The sequence below is a fragment of the Manis javanica genome, chromosome 6 (assembly GCF_040802235.1).
Source record: "Manis javanica isolate MJ-LG chromosome 6, MJ_LKY, whole genome shotgun sequence".
Lineage (NCBI taxonomy): Eukaryota > Metazoa > Chordata > Mammalia > Pholidota > Manidae > Manis > Manis javanica.
Genome location: NC_133161.1, coordinates 256186 through 277241, shown reverse-complemented (window position 1 = coordinate 277241; position 21056 = coordinate 256186). Strand labels below are relative to the sequence as shown.

Genomic DNA, 21056 nt, shown 5'->3' with positions numbered 1-21056 from the left:
TTTACACTTGGCGCGGCTGCCGCCCAAGCCCCAGGCTGTGCTGTGCCTGGTAAATCAGGTGGAAGGCGAGCAGGCTATGTGCCCTCAGTTCTTCCGAAGAACAAAGGCCCTGGAGCCAGCGTTCTGTGGTGGACAGGTATCCTTGCATTTTCAAAATAGGCAGGTGTCTGCTTTTCATTCATTCTGAAGGTTACCTACACAAACAGCTCTCACCCAAAACTGTTTAACTGCTTCACAATCACACAGATTTCAAAGTCACACTTCCTTGTAGACCTGCAATTAGCAAGGCACTGACATGCCAATGCCCAGCCTGGTTTCCAAGGTGGGCAGGTGCTGGGGGGGGTGGCACCAGCCAGAATGGCCTCTGTGAGTGGGGGTGGAATGGCCCCCATGCCAACACTGAAGGCTGATGAGGTGGTGGCCCAGCCGATTTGGCAGGTCACTTGGCCTCCCTGCTGTTGGTCAACTCGTCCCTGCAGCATGCTTTTCTGTTGAGTGGGGCTGAGACCCCTGTGTGCAAATAGCTGGTACGAGGGTGTCACTGGATTTTAGGCTTCCCCCCACTCGCTCTTGCTCCTGAGTCCACATGCCCCTGCAGACTCCTCTGCAGCTTACTTGCTTGTCCCCAGTGTCCCTCCTTGCTGGCCCTGACCAGCTGGCCACCTTTCAGCTCTGCCCATGGGGACGCAGCTCCAACCGAGGTCTTGGCAGTATGGTGTGCACTGTACCTGGAGCAGGGCACCCACCTACATGGACCACCACCCAACTGGACCCCCAGCAGTGCATGTCACTTGCTGTGCAGGCTGGCAGCATCTGGGGATGCAGCATGAACATGGACAGCCAGGACGCCAGCAGAAGCTGTATTCTTAGGGTGCCCACTCACCCCCATCCTCCAAGGCCAGCCCAGCAGGGCACAGGTGCCACCATCTGTCCTCTGCCTGCACCCATGCCAGGCTGACCACCCCACACTGACTCAGGCCATCCTTCTCCCATGCTGGCCAAGTCAGGCAACTGGGTACTACCAATGGAACAGCATGGCAAGTCCTTGACACCCAGGGCTTCTTCCCAGCCCAGAGCACACATAGCACTTCCAGACCCTGAGTGTCATGGGACAGGGTCCCTGTTCAGCATGAGTGTCATGGGACAGGGTGGTCCCCTGCAGGGTGTCCAGATGGCACAGTGGGGAAGCTAACATGAGTCTGGAACAAAACTGAAGATCTTTTTGCGCGTTTTGTATGAATATGAAATGTCCCTGACCTTTTCCAATTAAGGATGGAAGAGATCAGCAGTTGCTTGCTTGGCCCCAGCCCTGCCACACCTGCTGACACTCAGTCAGCTGCAGGCACCTCTCCCCTGTCTTCAGTGGGCAGCATGTCCTCTCGTGGAATGCAGCCCTGCAGAGGATTTCCTGGCCTTACAGAGCGCCCACGCACCTTGGAGAACTCCTGAAGTCTGCATGGCAAGCTGGCATCCTCACCGGGCTGGTCGTCAGCTCCTGTGTGCTTCCAGGCACTGGCCTGTGGGAGGGGCTCCTGCCAGGGTGGTAAGTCCCTGTGTGAGTGCTTCTGTCCCTCAGCAAAGATGGGGATGCTCTCTCTCTGTCCGTTATTATCTGGCTGTTTAAATTTTTGTGAAATATTAAATACAAAAGAGTGGTGATAATGTGTAAGGTTATAAACAGGAAGATGAACGCCCGACTGTCGATTTCCAGTTGAACAGGTTTCTTTCATTCGCTCCCTTTGAGGATCCCTACGAGCTCTCCATCCCTCCCTCCCATCAATGCTAAATTTTGTTGTATCTTTCCTTTTAGGGATGTTATCATCACTATTGCATAAGCAATAGTGTTCAGTTTCATGTGTTTTTACACTTGACAAGATGAAACCACACTCCTACCCTGGGACTTGCTGTCCACTGATGGACGGCACCCACTCATACTCGGAGCACCCAGCTTGCGTCCCCATACACCTTCACGGGGGTTCTCTAGGGTGAATGCCTGGATAAGGACTTCATGAACTATTCTGGCCCATCAAAAACTGAATTACATTGTTTCACAAATTGCAAATTTTAGCTTTCCAGACTGACACAGATAAAAGAGAACCTGACTACTCTGAAAACTTGTATATAAATTTTTAAAACTAATTAACCTCTTCCCACAAAGCAAACACTGAGTTTGGACAATTTTAGAGTTGAGTGCTGCAACAAATACACGGAACCATTTCTCACCTTACACAAGCTGTCCCAGATGCAGAAAGGTAGAACACTCTTTACTCTCTCCAGGTGGTTAGACTGCTCTTTATACTAAACCCAAGGGCAAAATGGAAAGAAACTCACATTCGCCAACACAGAATACAGCTCAGTTAGCAAAGACATCCAGAAAACTCTATGTTCAAATTAGCCAAAATAAGCAAACTACACCTCCCGTTTCTGGGAGGCAGAGAAAACTCACCCTAAATGTTCCTGACTACAGCAAGCAGCCCACTTCTGTACCTCATGGAGACAGAGGCAGTGAGACTGGCCTGTTCTTACTTTTCTGCTCAGAGTCTGGGGACAGAGTGAGCAGGCTGTTGTGAGGCGGCCTACCAGGCCACAGGGTGCCGACCAACCACAATACAGAGCCTGTGGCTCACAGGGACAGGAACACACAGGCCTCCTGGTACCTGAGGGCAGGCGAGATGGAGGGCAGGCCACACAGCCAGGAAGCCTGGGGCCCATCCTCTGCTGGTACCGGAAAAAGATAAAATAACAGCGCTTCAGTTCAGGCTGAATGACTTGGTTCTGTCACTCATATTTACATCCACAGGCACTGCCGGCCCCCAGTGAAGCAGTGTCAAGACCAGAGAGGAGCCGGTACAGGATCCTGCACGGAGCTCCCGCCGATGCCTGCTCAGCCACACCCTTTGCTTTAGCACCTTCTGCTTGTGGAGGAAAGACAGGCTCACCCCAGAACGCAGCCCCTGTCCCTAAGGGGAAAACTTGTACTAATATGTTTTTTTGCACAAATAGATGTTGTCATTGCTTTATTACTCATAGTTTGCAAGCAATATACTATATATAAAAGCCATCTTTAAAACAGCTGGGTTTGCTATAAGCGTCTTTTTTTTTGCACCACGGGTTTCTGTACCACTGGAATTCTTTACCTGAAGTATATTGTTTATGCAGGCACTGGCAAAAACATAAGAAACTTTGAGTTTTCTACTCATACAGCTCCAAACAAATCCCCCACTTCTCCATTATTTGGGTTGTTAGCATTAAAAATGCTAAGAAAATATCATTCATTTTATTTTCTGTGAGTCCTTTTTCTCCATTTTACGTGACCGAAGAGGTCAGCTCAGTCATGAATTCAGGAGCACTCCCAGAGTTCTTGAGGATGACTCGTAGAGGAATCTGAAACACAGACGACAGAAGTGGCCAAATCACCCAGACGCACATTTTCGCAAAGTAACCCTAAAAATGCAGCCACATGTACTTAGAAAGTTGAGATGATCAGTCCCCATTTCACTGTTTCTATGTACAACTGAGTAAGAACCTTAGCACGGACGCACCCCACGCACACAGCCAAGCAAATGGAGCTGCCATCGCAGTCCCCTCGGCCAACAGCTCGCAGGGGCACCCAGGAAACTGCACAAATAAAACACTACTCTTTGATAAAATGTGCTCATGGTCATGTGTCCCCAGGGTGGATGCTTATTTACTCAAAAGTACTCTAATGAGGACCTACATCCTTACTCAGATACGGAGCATGCTCATCGGTGCGCACCTGCACTTTCCTACACAAGAACAGAGATAAGCCAAACTGTTCACCCCACTGTAGACACGCTACCAGTGAAACTACCACTCTGCCTGTTAGCTTTCCCACCTCCTCTCCTACATGCCTGTCCCCTGGGCTGAGACCCCAAGGACTTTCAGTCCCGAACCTTGCAGAAGATCTGCTTCATATCCAGCACACTCTCCACTCACTGAGCCATAAAGATGCATTACAGGCACGCCGACCCTGCTCCCCTGCCTGTTGCCTGCCCTCCGAGGTCCAGAGCACTCCTTCCCTCTGAGGGTGTGTGTGCCTAGACACAGAGGCCAGTCCGCCCCAGTGCTCTCTCCCGAGCCCCAGTGCATCTGGTGTCTGCGTCCTGCCCCCCACCTACCCTGCCGCAGGGTCGGGCAGCACAAGCGCCCAGGCCACCTGAGACTTTCCAGCAGCTGCACCAAAGGGAGCAAAGCAAGCAGGCAAGGTTCACTTCAGCATATTTCACTGAACCCAGCATGACAGAACATGTCACACTATGATCAACACAACATATCACTGCGGCGGCCTTTCCACTCTGTCCCCAGCATGGACCTGCATGTCACAGAGGCCACACGCCAGCTCAGGCTGGCCATGGTTCCACTCTGACCTGTGCCCACTGAAGGGGCCAGCACAAGTCTAGAAAAACTTCAAGATTTCCTCTGTACCCCTGGAATTCAGGAATTTTACTCAGGTTTGCTGAGGTATCGCTGCCTCTCTCTGGGCCCTTCTCTCCTCATCTGTCTTTAGTCCCCAACTTCTCTTCACCAGAATCTGCTCTGTGTTGAGATATTCTTCCAACCTGGTTTTTTGGACCATCTGGAATCTGAGTTCAACAGGGAACCCAGTGCATCAGGGACATTTATATTTTTAATTCAATAGTTTTTGATTCTAGATCACCTTTCGGGAGCTACAACTGATTTCTTTCTTTAAAGACTCCTTAATTGTGTGGCTGGGCCACCACTGTTGCTTTAAGAATGGCTGTTCCAGTGGTTTCTAACCACTGGGACACCCGGCGCCCTGCAGACACCTCAGACGGATGCATGTGGAGGATGGAGGCCACCAGCTGGCAGCAGGAGGGCAAAGGGAACATCAGAAGCCTGACACCCCCACACCACCTCCAGCTCCCCACCTGCGGTAACGGGAAAGTTCCCCAAACCGCGTCAGTTCTTTGGGAGCTGGAGACCAGGGTGCACATAGGGAGCCAAGGTATAAACCAGAGGGGGGAAGTGCTACCACCCCCATAGGCTGGGAAGGAGGGACACATGACACATTAAGCCAACACTCCAGAATCTAAAATTTATTTTTAATTACTCAACATATTGTCTCCTTAAGTGAGTATGAATTTGGAAGTACTTAGGAGAAAAATACTAGATTACCCTGGCAAAAGTTACTTAACTACAGAGTAACCAGCCACTAGTGTTGACCTGTGTCTAGCCCAGCAAAGATAATGAGGTATCATCCTCTCCCCACCAAGCCGGCACCCTGGGCTGAGGGTGCCCAGCGACATGCCCGGGCCACACCCAGGCCGCCTGTCCTCTGACTGCCAACCTCCCACACATTCAGCTTTGCTTTCGATTTGTCCAGCCCTCCACCACCTGGGAAGGGGTGGAGCGCACTGTGCAGACGGGAGAAGTAAGAGCCGTTTAAGGACAGAAGGAACAAAATGTGAACTCCAGAGCTGGAAGGGACAGAGGCAAGAAGGCCAATCATCCCCTGGGCCAGGGTCCCTTGGTGTGTCTGAGCCCTCTGGACCAGAAGGCATGCTCACCCACCTGCCAGAGGCCCCACGGTTCTCAGCAGGCTGTGCTCACAAAGCACGGGCAGAGAGAGCCAGTTTTCTTGAAAACCAATGAGATACACAATCTGTGTTTTTATTAAAGTGTGGTTTTATTTGTGTATAGCTTCAATCACCCACATACACACCAAGGCCCGCTGGGTACCAGTGGAGGTGGAGGCATGCTGCCAGCTGAGCTATGAAAACCATCAAGCCCAAAGACTTAATTCCTTTTCCAAAGACTTAAAATTACATATTGTACAATAAAATATCATTTGTCAACACTTGATAACAAAAAAGAGGTCCCTTTTCTGGGAGTATGCCTTTCCTTCAAGGTCTGATAGCAAGGTCTGACGTTTGCGACTGCATACAGCGCCACTGAAGTTGCCTACATAGCAACAAAATTAACACTGGCAAGTAATTTGTTTGTAAAATGATTACAGTTCATTTGCTCAGTGGGAAAAATTCTTAATATAACAGAAATATTTATACATCTATAATCTAATTATAAATCTACTGCTATTTTCATACTATTTATGAAAGTAGTGAATAACCTACTTGACATTTAAATGCACCAGCACATCAGCAAATGCATGCCATTCCTCCTGAGAAAATATGTCCAATTCACAGTATGCTACACTGAGTGAGGCAATTTAAGTGCAGTAAGAAGCATTTTTTATTTAGCACCCAACAGACCAGGTAACAAAATAATAAGCCTGCTAGGGAGAAGACTTGTTTGTCCCTTAAGAAAATGTTCACTTCTAATAAATGCCCCATTGCCTAAAATAGTAACTGGCCCAACGGGTTCCCAGTATCTTAAACATCTTGATTGCCTTAATGTCTCTGCTCCAGCATTTAATCAATAATATTTTAAAATATAGTCTTAAGTTTTGTTTGTCTTCGGTTAGATTGACCCTTTTAGACATGCTCATTCTGCAGTGTGCTTCCTGCATATTTAAGCAAGAAGCTGATGTCCCACAGCCCAGAGCCATTTATTTTGGGGGATAGTTCCTCCTTAAAGGGAAGAACCCTTTTTTACCATCTGTGTATCAGCATCGTGGAGAAGATGGTATATAGTTATTGACTATGGAGAAACAAAATACCACATTTGCCATGTTTAAATTCTGTTAATATTCTCTGTGCTCCAGAATGCAAGCATTGAACTTCTAAGGCCTTGTTTTGTCTCAGTGTTGACTGATATGATCAAAGCTCTGGGCAAGCTGAAATGAAAGAAATTCCTACAAGGAGCAAATGTCCTCCTTTCCTTGCAGCTTCAGAACAGTGCACACGATTCCACATCCAAAAACCCTGGCAAATTTGTTATTTCTAACAACAAAATCTTATAAAATACTTGGACTTCCAAGTGTTATCACATCCCATGAAAATAACTTATCATTTATACAGTTGATAATTCTAATGGTCTTATTTAATATTTGTGCTTAGTAAAAATACTAGAGTAGAAATTTTTTAAAGTTGAAAACAGGAACGTGATAAAGAATATCAATGAAACCGGAGGGTGGGGCCAAGATGGCAGCGTGAGTAGAGCAGAGGAAATCTCCTCCCAAAACCATATATATTTTTGAAAATTCAAGAAATACAACTATCCCTAAAAGAGAGACCAGAAGATACAGGACAACAGCCAGACTACATCTATACCTGTGAGAACCCAGCACCTCACGAAGAGGGTAAGATACAAGCCGTGACCCGGTGGGACCCAAGCGCCCCTACCCCAGCTCCCAGCAGGAGGAGAGGAGTCAGAGTGTGAAGGGAGAGGGAGCCCAGGACTGCTAAATAGCCAGCCCAGCCATCCGCACCAGAGCACAGACACACAGTGCGAGGAGTACAGGATACTAGGAGAATGGGACAGAAAGACCTGCAAGTGGATCCCTGCAGCTGGTGCGCCCCTGGGACAAAGAAAAGCGAGTGCTTTTTGACAGACTTAAAGGGACAGGGACCTCACAGCTGGACGGAAGCGTCCTGAGACACTCAGCCCAGCAACTGGGAATCCCGGGGAACTCCGGGTACCCTAATCCCCTGGGCGGCAGCGCAGCTCGGATGCCCCTCACGGAGATAAACAGCCTCCTGCCCATTTCCCCTCCGACGCCGCTCCACCATAGTGGAGCAGCAGCCTGAGGCAGCAGGGCAAGAATTAGAAACCCCATCTGCATGCAGCTGCCCAGCACAAGCCGCTATGGGTCGCTGTTCTCCCAGGAGAGGAAGGCCACAAACCAGCAAGAAGGGATGTTCTCCCAGCCAACACATGCACCAGCTTCCTGCAACTACCTCTATCACCATGAAAAGGCAGAAGAATTTGATACAGACCAGACTAACCCAGACATCCTCCCCTGAAAAGGAATCTAGGGAGATAGACCTAACCAATCTCCGTGAAAAAGAATTCAAAATAAAGGTCATAACCATGTTGATGGAGCTGCAGAGAAATATGCAAGAGCTACGGGATGACATCCAGAAGGAGATTACAGAAATGAAACAATCTCTGGAAGGATTTATAAGCAGAATGGATGAGGTGCAAGAGGCCACTAATGGCATAGAAGCTGATGCAGAGAGAGATAAAAGGATCTCCAGGAATGAAACAATATTAAGAGAACTGTGTGACCAATCAAAATCGAACAATATTTGCATTATAGGGGTACCAGAAGAAGAAGAGAGAGAAAAAGGGATAGAAAGTGTATTTGAAGAAATAATTGCTGAAAACTTCCCCAAACTGGGGGAGGAAAAATTGTAGCTCAGACCACAGAAGTACACAGAACTCCCAACAGAAGGGACCCAAAGAGGACAACACCAAGACACATAATAATTAAAATGGCAAAGCTCAAGGACAAGGACAGAATTTTAAAGGCAGCTACAGAGAGGAAAAAGGTCACCTACAAAGGAAAACCCATCAGGCTATCATCAGACTTCTCAACAGAAACCTTATAGGCCAGAAGAGAATGGCATGGTATATTTAATGCAATGAAACAGAAGGGCCTTGAACCAAGAATACTGTATCCAGCACGATTATCATTTAAATATGAAGGAGGGATTAAACAATTCCCAGACAAGCAAAAGTTGAGGGAATTTGCCTCTCACAAACCACCTCTACAGGGTATTTTAGAGGGACTGTTCTAGATGGGAGCACTCCTAAGGCTAAACAGATGTCACCAGAGAAAATAAAATCACAGCAAAGAAAGCAAACCAACCAAATACTAACTAAAGGCAAAAAATGAAATCAACTACCCACAAAAGCAGTTAAAGGAAATACAAAAGAGCACAGAATAAAACAACCAACATATAAAGAATGGAGGAGGAGGAATAAGAAAGAGAGAAATAAAGAATCACCAGGCTGTGTCTATAATAGCTCAATAAGCGAGTTAAGTTAGGCAGTAAGATACTAAAGAAGCTACCCTTGAACCTTTGGTAACCACGAATCTAAAGCCTGCAATGGCAATAAGTACATATCTTTCAATAATCACCCTAAATGTAAATGGACTGAATGCACCAATCAAAACACACAGAGTAATAGAATGGATAAAAAAGCAAGACCCATCTCTATGCTGCTTACAAGGGATCCACCTCAAACCCAAAGACATGCACAGACTTAAAGTCAAGGGATGGAAAAAGATATTACATGCAAACAACAGGGAGAAAGAACCACGTGTTGCAGTACTAGAATCTGACAAAATAGACTTCAAAACAAAGAAAGTCACAAGAGATAAAGGACATTGCATAATGATAAAGGAGTCACTCCAACAAGAGGATATAACCATTATAAATAAATACGCACCCAACACAGGGTGTACATACATATAAATATATATCACCAGCATATGTGAATGAAATACTAACAGAACAAAAGGAGGAAATAGAATGCAACGCATTCATTTTAGGAGATTTCAACACACCACTCACTCCAAAGGACAGATCCACCAGACAGAAAATAAGTAAGGACACAGAGGCACTGAACAACCCACTAGAACAGATGGACCTAATAGACATCTACAGAACTCTACCTCCAAAAGCAACAGGATACACATTCTTCTCAAGTGCACATGGAACATTCTCCAGAACAGACCAAAATACTAGGCCACAAAAAGAGCCTCAGTAAATTCAAAAAGATTGAAATCCTACCAACTTTTCAGACCACAAAAGTATAAAACTAGAAATAAATTGTACAAAGAAAGCAAAAAGGCTCACAAACACATGGAGGCTTAACAACAGGCTCCTAAATAATCAATGGATACACAACCAAATTAAAATGGAGATCCAGCAATATATGGAAACAAATGACAACAACAACACAAAGCCCCAACTTCTGTGGAATGCAGCAAAAGCAGTCTTAAGAGGAAAGTAAATAGCAATCCAGGCATATTTAAAGAAGGAAGAACAATTCCAAATGAATAGTCTAACATCACCATTATCGAAATTGGAAAGAGAAGAACAAATGAGGCCTAAAATCAGCAGAAGGAGGGACATAATAAAGATCAGAGAAGAAATAAATAAAATTGAGAAGAATAAAACAATAGAAAAAAATCAATGAAACCAAGAGCTGGTTCTTTGAGAGAATAAACAAAATAGATAAGCCTCTAGCCAGACTTACTAAGAGAAAAAGAGAATCAACACACATCAACAGAATCAGAAACGAGAAAGGAAAAATCACAAGGGACCCCACAGAAATACAAAGAATTATTAGAGAATACTATGAAAACCTATACGCTAACAAGCTGGAAAACCTAGAAGAAATGGACAACTTCCTAGAAAAATACAACCTTCCAAGACTGACCAAGGAAGAAACAAAATCTAAACAAACCAATTACCAGCAAAGAAATTGAAGCGGTAATCAAAAAACTACCTGAGAACAAAACACCCGGGGCCAGATGGATTTATCTTGGAATTTTATCAGACATACGGAGAAGACATAGCACCCATTCTCTTTAAAGTTTTCCACAAAATAGAAGAGGAGGGAATACTCCCAAACTCATTCTATGAAGCCAACATTACCCTAATACCAAAACCAGGCAAAGACCCCACCAAAAAAGAAAATTACAGACCAATATCCCTGATGAATGCAGATGCAAAAAAACTTAATAAAATATTAGCAAACCGAATTCAAAAGTATATCAAAAGGATCATACACCATGACCAAGTGGGATTCATCCCAAGGATGCAAGGATGGTACAACATTCGAAAATCCATCAACATCATCCACCACATCAACAAAAAGACAAAAACCACATGATCATCTCCACAGATGCTGAAAAAGCATTCAACAAAATTCAACATCCATTCATGATAAAAACTCTCAGCAAAATCGGTATACAGGGCAAGTACCTCAACATAATAAAGGCCATATATGATAAGCCTACAGCCAACATCATACTGAACAGCGAGAAGCTAAAAGCTTTTCCTCTGAGATCGGGAACAAGACATGGATGCCCACTCTCCCCACTGTTATTCAACATAGTACTGGAGGTCCTAGCCATGGCAATTAGACAAAACAAAGAAATACAACCAATCTAGATTGGTAAAGAAGAAGTTAAACTATCACTATTTGCAGATGACATGATACTGTACATAAAAAACCCTAAAGACTCCACTCCAAAACTACTAGAACTGATATCGGAATACAGCAAAGCTACAGGATACAAAATTAACACAGATAAATCTGTGGCTTTCCTATACACTAACAATGAACTAATAGAAAGAGAAATCAGGAAAACAATTCCATTCACAATTGCATCAAAAAGAATAAAATAACTAGGAATAAACCTAACCAAGGAAATGAAAGACCTATACCCTGAAAACTATAAGACACTCTTAAGAGAAATTAAAGAGGACACTAGGAAATGGAAACTCATCCCATGCTCCTGGCTAGGAAGAATTATTATAGTCAAAATGGCCATCCTGCCCAAAGCAATATACAGATTTGAAGCAATCCCTATCAAATTACCAACAGCATTCTTCAACGAACAGGAACAAATAGTTCAAAAATTCATATGGAAACACCAAAGACCCCAAATAGCCAAAGCAATCCTGAGGAGGAAGAATAAAGTGGGGGGGGATCTCACTCCCCAACTTCAAGCTCTACTACAAAGCTACAGTAATCAAGACAATTTGGTACTGGCACAAGAAAAGACCCTCAGACCAGTGGAACAGAATAGAGAGTCCAGACATTAACCCAAACATATATGGTCAATTAATATACGATAAAGGAGCCATGGACATATAATGGGGAAATGACAGTCTCTTCAACAGATGGTGCTGGCAAAACTGGACAGCTACATGTAAGAGAATGAAACTGGATTACTGTCTAACCCCCTACACAAAAGTAAATTCAAAATGGATCAAAGACCTGAATGTAAGTCATGAAACCATAAAACTCCTAGAAAAAAACATAGACAAAAATCTCTTGCACACAAACATGAGTAACTTCTTCATGAACATATCTACCCGGGAAAGGGAAACAAAAGCAAAAATGAACAAGTAGGACTACATCAAGCTGAAAAGCTTCTGTACAGCAAAGGACACCATCAATAGAACAAAAAGGTATCCTACATTATGGGAGAATATATTCATAAATGACAGATCCGATAAAGGATTGACATCCTAAATATATAAAGAGCTCATGCACCTCAACAAAAAGCAAATAAGCCAATTAAAAAATGGGCAGAGGAGCTGAACAGACAGTTCTCCAAAGAAGAAATTCAGATGGACAACAGACACATGAAAAGATGCTCCACATCGCTAGTCATCAGAGAAATGCAAATTAAAACTACAATCAGATATCACCTCACACCAGTTAGGATGGCTACCATCCAAAAGACAAACAACAACACATGTTGGCAAGGGTGTGGACAAAGGGGAACCCTCCTACACTGCTGGTGGGAATGTAAATTAGTTCAACCATTGTGGAAAGCAGTATGGAGGTTCCTCAAAAAGCTCAAAATAGACATACCATTTGACCCAGGAATTCCACTTCTAGGAATTTACCCTAAGAATGCAGCAGCCCAGTTTGAAAAAGACATATGCACCCCTATGTTTATCGCAGCAGTATTTACAATAGCCAAGAAATGGAAGCAACCTAAGTGTCCATCAGTAGATGAATGTATAAAGAAGAGGTGGTACATATACACAATGGAATATTATTCAGCCATAAGAAGAAAACAAATCCTACCATTTGCAACAACATGGATGGAGCTAGAGGGTATTATGCTCAGTGAAATAAACCAGGCGGAGAAAGACAAGTACCAAATGATTTCACTCATATGTGGAGCATAGAATAAAGAAAAACTGAAGGAACAAAACAGCAGTAGACTCACAGAACCCAAGAATGGACTAACAGTTACCTAAGGGAAAGGGACTGGGGAGGATGGGTGGGAAGGGAGGGATAAGGGCAGGGAAAAAGAAAGGGGGCATTACTATTAGCATGTATAATTAGCATGTAGGGGAGGACATGGGGAGGGCTATGCAACACAGTGAAGACAAGCATCTTACTATGCTGATGGACAGTGACTGTAATGGGGTTTGTGGGGGGGACTTGGTGAAGGGGGAGCCTAATAAACATAATGCTCTTCATGTAATTATAGATTAATTATAACAAAATAAAAAAATATTAAATAATAATAATAAAATAAAAATAAAAATAAAAAAAAGAATATCAATGAAACCAAAAGTTGGTTCTTTGAAAAGATCAATAAAATTGATAAGCCTTCAGCAGGCTGAGAAAAAAAGAGACAAGACACAAATCACTGATATCAGAAATGAAGAGGGGCTTCACTACAGAGCCTGCAGAGTCCAAAAGAACAGCTAGGGTGCACTGTGGACATCTGCACCCACAAGCCTGATGGTCCAGGCAAGATGCGCCAGATCTTTGAAAAGGCACAACCTGCCAGAACTCATGCAGGAAGAAAGAGACCATTTGAACAGACCCATATATGTTAAAAAATTGAATCACTAATTATTAATATTCCAAAGCAGAAAGCACTGAGCCCAGATGGGTTAACTGGTGAATTCTGCCAAAAATTAAAGGAAGAAATTATACTAATTCTCTACAATCTATTTCATAAGACAGAAACAGAGAGAATACTTCCTAACTGATTCTATGAAGCAGCATTTGCCTAATACCAAAGCCAGAGAGAGGAAGGAGAAGAAAAAGAAAACTACAGACCAACATCCCTAATGAGCACAGAAGTAAAAATCCTCAACAAAATGAGGGCAAATCAAATCTACCAATATATGAAAAAATTATACACCATGATCAAGTGGATTTATGCCAGGTATACAAGGCTGGTTCAATATCTGAAAATTACTTAATGTAATCCATCACATCAACAGGCCTAAGAAGAAAAATCACACTATCATATCAACAGATGCATATCAAAAGCTTTTGATAAAATCTAATACCATTCATAATAAAAACTCAGTAACCTAAGAAGACAGGGGAACTCATCAACTTGATAAAGAACATCTACAAAAAGCCTGTAGCTAACATTGTATTTAACAGTGAGACAGTAGCTTTCCCACTAAGATAGGAACAAGGTATGGATGTCCCCTCTCACCACTGTTTTTCAACATGACACTCAGTCTCCTAGCTAACGCAATAAGACAAGAAAAGGAAAGAAAGGCATACAGGGTGGGAAGGAAGAGCTAAAGCTGTCTGCATTCATAAGTCAGCAATTTAGGATCTTGAAAGCCTTTCTAAAGAGGAACTGGCTAGGGAAAGTGGCCAGTTTTCCAGGTATATGTAAAATGAATTACCTAGTTTGGAGCTCTGTAACTCTTAACCTCAGACTAATTCATAAAACAGTGGGAAAAACATTTTTGTGGCTGGTCTGAGAGCCAAACACAATTCATAAGAGCCTACAGGAAACCGTACAGCATGTCAGATTAGTACACAGCAGCAGAAATGCTGTCTACAAACAGCCCGATGAACATGGGAGTTTTCATTTTTTAACACAGGATTAGGGAATATATTAAACCCATGTTTAAGGGGTTTTGCTGACAGAAACATTTCTATTTTTACAACGCTCATTTTCTAACTACCTGGCTCTAAGCAGCAGAAATGAAAATGTGATCTAAAATATGCCTTAGGAATAGCCAGCAGATCTCACATCATCACACCTGGAGCTTACCAGGCACTTACCTTTCCAAGCTATCCTCTTCTAGAGTAATTTCCATGAATGTCTTTAGTTTTCTGTGAACAGTGGCTGCAACATCCTTTACTTTTGAACTCTTATGTTTACCTATGGGAAAATTATAGGAAAGAAAGAAAAAAGATTTAACACCATCACACACAGCAAGCACTGTGTTATCAATGAAGGCAGTTTCAATGGGACTGAGCCTCCCAGCCCCCATGACCTAACCCCCTCGGCACAGTCATTACCCCCGCCACAGGCGCTGAGGATCTGACCAACTTGTGTGAGAGCCCCTTATCAGCTCTGCCCAAGTCACCAGACTGACACTCGCCTGAGCCTCCATCACAGACGACAACCACCACACCTGAGGCATCATCTGCTTGGCAAGTACTTAAGTACCTGTCACATACGAGGTGTTCATCAGCACCCACACCTCCATGCTCCCCTCATTCTGCAGATCTCAACTCAGGTGACGGCCCCTTAGGGAAGCCCTTTCTGGGGCCTGACCTGGGCCAAAGTAGTTACAAAGTATTATCAGACATCTTCAGACATATATATTCAGGCTTCTGGGGGTAGCTTGCTTCCATAGGAGCACTCTCTATGTTTGACAGGTAATCTTAGAAAATAATTTCAACACCAGTGAAATAGCAAAAAGTATAGAAATTTAACAACAGTTCATCTGCTGTGATACTCAGAATAGGCAAGGTTTAAGGCTTATGCAAAACAAGATATATTAAATATTAACCGCCAAATACACAATCATTAGCAAAAAAAATCCAGAGTTTTTAAACATAGTTAATATATGACAAATCAACAGTTCAATTCTGAGGTGCAGAGAGGGATATGTAATTGGGTCCAGTGGGGAAAGTGGACAGGGATAGTGCTGGAAAGCACGGCCTAGCTGGTGTACAAACTGGTACAGGGTTAACCAAGCAGAGGGAGCCAGGGGACTCGGCAAACATGGGCGCTGAGCTCCCACACATTCCATAACCATTCTGTGGGTTATATCCCAGACAGTAAAAGAGAAAGTTTAACCAACCTTTATTAATAACCAAAATAATGTGCATTACAGCTGTCAGACATACAATGCCTTCAATATCGTCAGAAGTAACACATGCCTTTAATTCATCTAAAAATGATCTGCAAAAAATTAATAACATCCAAAATTACTCTACAGTATATACATCCTAATACTTAACAGAAAGACAAATATAGCCAAGACTCATCAACCAACTCATCTAGTTTTCAAGCAATGGGAAGTTGATTAGACTTTGCCATGCTTCTTACTATAAGTCTGCCAAATCCTACAGATAATGAAGTCAGACGATGCTGCCAAAAAGAGAATGGGGGCTATACAGTCAGTGAAGTCAGCTACTCTGTATGCCCACAACACACACAAAGAGTTAGTGTTTCAAAAGGTAATTCATAGCTGTTAAAAATGATGCTTTTTAAAGTTTTCATTGAATGTATCTGCTTCTAAAACTCCACAGGCATCAGATATCTACACTTCCTCCCATAATCCTTGGCCCTGTCTGTGCCATGGCGAACCCAGCACGGTGGCCAGCTGACACGGGGATGGAGAAGATGGGCCCACAGTGTGCAGCCACTCGAGTCTGAGTGTATCCACAGAGGGAAGCATCTGAGTGCACACTGACATCTTAAATGTTTTCTTCCTGCTGAAGTTTAGCTGTGATAAGCACAACTGGGGGACTATTTACATGTATCTGCCTTACAGGCAGTTAGGATTTCTCTTTGTATAAGGTAAATATTTTTAATCGCTGATAAAATGAGAGAAAATTGTATGGAATATTTTTCTCAAAGAAAAAGCATTCTCAAAAAATGTATCTTTGAGAAGTTTTGAGTAAAAGGAATAGAGGAAAAGCTACTGAGAGCTGACAGCAGGTAAGAGTTTCAGAAGTAAGGAGAAAATGGTTACCTGACCACACTCGGAGATTTTATTATTATTCCTATTAAGCACCTTGAAAACGGGGGAAGCTCTGAAAGGCACTCGGAGGCAGTAAGCTCTTCTGCATCAGAAACCTAAAAAAAGTTCCAATCAGTGATTTACAAACTGAGGCAGGGCTAAATATTTATTTTACCTGTGGTGGGCTTCCTTCCAACCTGAGAAATTCATGAGAATGATTTTTGTTACTGTGGAAATGTCTACAATAATTATGATTAATCTTTGATCACACACAGGGTGCCTTATTCAACTAGACAGAAGAAAGCAGATGTGTCAGTCAACAAGCCTTTTGTCAAACAGCCTTCAATTTGACACTGTTCCTGTAAATAATATTTTTACACTGAGCAAATCTGACTTGTGTGTGTTAATGTCAATCAGGTTTTCTGTTTCATTTTGGACTAGAACCTTCCTTTCGAGGGTGTCTGGCCTCCACCCAGCAGATGCTGACAGCTCCCCTCCCCAGCTGGGACACCCAAAAACAGCCCAGACATTGCCAGCGCAATGAAAGACCACTGGTCTGGGTGCACACAGGGGCCCTGCCTGGGCCTCTGCCCTTTGTGAGCAGCTCTGCGAGTTCAAAGTCACCCACTGCTGGAATATGAACTTCACATGCATGTGGCTCCTGGGAGGGCCTCAGTCCTGAACCCCTGCTCCAGGTGGGCCCCACCTTTGTTACCCACCTGGACGCCCATCCCCTCACCTCGCTCCACTGCTGCCCTGCCTGCTTCTTGACTGCCTTGGGCAATATCACTTAGGCACAACTGGAGAGCACTTCCAATTGGCCTTCTCGCATTAGCTCTGCCAGGACTCACAGTACTAATTCAATTAGCGTCAATCACCATATGCAAGAACTAGCACTGCTTCTGGTTAAAATACTCTACACCTTAAATGCTACAAATGCTTTCCTAATACAGTGAGACAAATGACTATTGACTCATTAAAATAAAGATGTATCCTGAGATTTTTAGCATGTCTAGAAGTAAAATACATGACAAGCAAAAGTGTAGGAGAGTGCCAGCTGGATGTACGCACAACTTCTGCAGGGAGACTGGGACACAGATGAAAATCTCTATAAAGAAGCCACTAAAAATTACATAAATGACAGTATAAAGTCAACACTAAAAACACTAGATTCATCAAAAACTGGCAGGAAAGGAAGAAAAGTAGGGGACTAATGAAAAACATCAAAATGGTCAATTTAAACCTAAACAGCAATAATTTCATTGAAATAAAATGGACTGAAAAAAAAATCAAATAGATTAAGCATTCCAACTAAAAGGCAGGGATTATAAGATTGGACAAAGACCCACTCATGTGGTGTTTGTAAGAAAAAACTTAAAGAAAAACAGGTTAAAGTAAAAGGGTAAAAGATACGTTATGTCAACACGAGAACCGGCAACACCGTGGATGAGAGCACCAGAGGGGCAGAGGCTCTCCCAGGAGCCGTGTGCATGTGAAGGCAGAGGCACCTCCCAGGAGGCCAGGCAAGGCGTCAAGATGCAGCCAGGCTCCCCATGAGCCTGCAGGAGAGACACCGGCCAACAGACCCAGCCAGACGCCATGAACAAGGCACACAGCAGAGGTCAGCAAACCCTTTCTGTGCAGTAGCAAAAAAGTATATATTTAAGTAAAACAGTATTTCCAGCTCTGTGGGCAGAGCTGTCCCTGCTTCAACTGTTCACTCTGCTGCTGTACCATCGCAGGAAACAGGTGTCCACATGCGGGTGGCTGTGTTCCCACAGGACCTCGTGTCCAGAACAGACGGAGGCCAGTGTGGCCTGCAGCCGCTTGGGTGATTTACAGCCGCTGGCTACAGAGCTCCCTGCACTGCTAAGCTCTAGTTCCCATGCAATGTACCACCTAGTAACTACCTTCCTGAATAGGAACGACCTCCTTCACAGTGTAAGGAGAGCCTTAAATTCTGTCAGCGCTTTAGAACTTAGTTAACTGCTTTCAGTCACGGTTATATAACACAAAATTTATCTAACTTTCATATATGTATATTAACATAGTTCAGTGATACCCCTATCAGATTCGTCTTTCACACTGAGAAAACCACTGTTTTCACTGGCTGTCACTGTGCCATGCCCTCCTCGTCTTCAAGGCCCAATGTGGGCAAAGGGTGCTCTCCCATCTCACCTTAACAGGCGCTCTGATTGTGTCTTTCTAACCAAGTAGGCTAATCCCTATCAAATGGGCTGCTGTCAGGAAAATGGCCAGTCATTAACAGAGCAGGAATGAATAAACTACCCTGTTTAAGCTGCTATCAGAAGTTTAAGTTTCCTATGCTTAGAAATTAAAGTGGAAAGTAAGGCTTACGCTACAGATGGCAGGCAGAGATATGAACAGCTGCAGAAATGCAGCCGCAGGCAGACCGGCACCCTGCTCGGCATGGACCACAGCTGCCTTTACCCCACCAGGAGACAGGGCTTCGGAAATGGATCAACTTGCCTAATCCCTCAAGTGTGGCAAAGAGAAATATTGCAGTGGATGGCCTGGGTGTTTTTACCTGAGAATGACAATTTCCTTAACAGTGTTCCCAGGAGCCATAGGACTTGGAGCCAGAGAAGCACAGACCACCCACCACACTCTGACCTCTTCAAAACTACTTGGAAAACATAAAACAAGCTGCCAGTATAAAAGCATTTTGTAGAGTCAGAGACACTGTTGTTTCAGGATCAAAGACTTCACCTTTCGGAGCTGGTGACTTATCTCCACCACAGATGCAGCAATGACAGTAGAAAGCACACCCCGGTGAACAGGCGTGTCCATGTGCCAAGTCTGAACGGTCATTATAAACTCATGAAGAGGGGTCTGCACAGAATAAAGGAGCTACGAGAAAACACACAGTCATGTCAGTGGTTAAACAAAAAGACACTTTAAGAATGAGGACGGTCATCTCCATAGATGCTAAAAAAAGCATTCAACAAAATTCAACATCATTCATGATAAAAACTCTTAACAAGCGGGTATACAGGGCAAGTACTTCAACATAATAAAGGCCATGTATGACAAACCCATAACCAACGTCATACTTAACAGCGAGAAGCTGAAAGCTTTTCTCCTAAGATAGGGAATAAGACAAGAATGCCCACTCTCTCCACTTTTATTCAACATAGTTCTGGAGGTCCTAGCCACAGCAATCAGACAACACAAAGAAATAAAAGGCATCCAGATTTGCAAGGAAGAAGCCAAACTGTCACTGTTTGCAGATGACATGATATTGTACTTAAAAAACCCTTAAGTCTCCACTCCAAAACTACTAGAATATCTGAATTCAGCAAAGTTGCAGGATACAAAATTAATACACAGAAATCTGTTGCATTCCTACACACTAACGATGAGCTAGTAGAAAGAGAAATGAGGAGAACAATTCCATTCACAACTGCATCAAAAAGAATAAAATACCTAGGAATAAACCTAACCAAGGAAGTGAAAGACCTATACCCTGGAAACTACAAGACACTCTTAAGAGAAATTAAAGAGAACACTAATAAATGGAAATTCATCCCATGCTCTTGGGTAGGAAGAATTAATATTGTCAAAATGGCCATCCTGCCTAAAGCAATCTACAGATTCAATGCACTTCCTATCAAAACACTGACAGCATTCTTCAACAAACTGGAACAAATAGTTCTAAAATTGATATGGAACCCAAATAGCCAAAGCAATCCTGAGAAGGAAGAATAAAGCTACATGCAAGAGAATGAACCTGGATCACTGTCTAACCCCATACATAAAAATAAACTCAAAATGGATCAAAGACCTGAATGTAAGTCATGAAACCATAAAACACTTAGGAAAAAACATAGGCAAAAATCTCTTGGACATAAACATGAGCAACTTCTTCATGAACATATCTCTCCGGGAAAGGGAAACAAAAGCAAAAATGAACAAGTGGGACTATATCAAGCTGAAAAGCTTCTGTACAGCAAAGGACACCATCAGTAGAACAAAAAGGCATCCTACAGTATGGGAGAATATATTCATAAATGACATATCCGATAAAGGGTTGACATCCAAATTATATAAAGAGGAGGAGCTGAACAGACAGTTCTCCAAAGAAGAAATTCAGATGGACAACAGACACATGAAAAGATGCTCCACATCGCTAGTCATCAGAGAAATGCAAATTAAAACCACAATGAGATATCACCTCACACCAGTAAGGATGGCCACCATCCAAAAGACAAACAACAGCACATGTTGACAAGGGTGTGGACAAAGGGGAACCCTCCTACACTGCTGCTGGAAATGTAAACTAGTTCAACCATTGTGGAAAGCAGTATGGAGGTTCCTCAAAAAACTCAAAATAGAAAAACCATTTGACCTGGGAATTCCTCTCCTTGGAATTTACCCAAAGAAAATAACTTCTCAGATTCAAAGACATATGCACCCCTATGTTTATCG

The 21056-nt window shown here is 43.4% G+C and overlaps 1 protein-coding gene across 6 annotated transcripts in view; it reads right to left on the bottom strand.

The window, feature by feature from the left end:
• Positions 1 to 3000: 3000 nt before the first annotated feature.
• NCAPG2 (non-SMC condensin II complex subunit G2) overlaps positions 3001 to 21056 on the bottom strand; it is a 63698-nt gene continuing 45642 nt past the window's right edge. For 4 of the 6 annotated variants that reach the window (XM_073238118.1, XM_017662188.3, XM_017662190.3 and 1 more), the window contains 5 exons: positions 19338 to 19478; positions 16620 to 16723; positions 15723 to 15823; positions 14692 to 14791; positions 3001 to 3384 (listed from right to left, as the gene is read on the bottom strand). In XM_073238118.1, the coding sequence (XP_073094219.1) occupies positions 3333 to 3384; positions 14692 to 14791; positions 15723 to 15823; positions 16620 to 16723; positions 19338 to 19478 (498 nt within the window). In that variant the 3' untranslated portion in view covers positions 3001 to 3332. Of the gene's footprint in view, positions 3385 to 14691; positions 14792 to 15722; positions 15824 to 16619; positions 16724 to 19337; positions 19479 to 21056 lie in introns of those variants that run through there. The other 2 variants (XM_036999451.2, XR_005056290.2) reach the window with 2 other exon arrangements.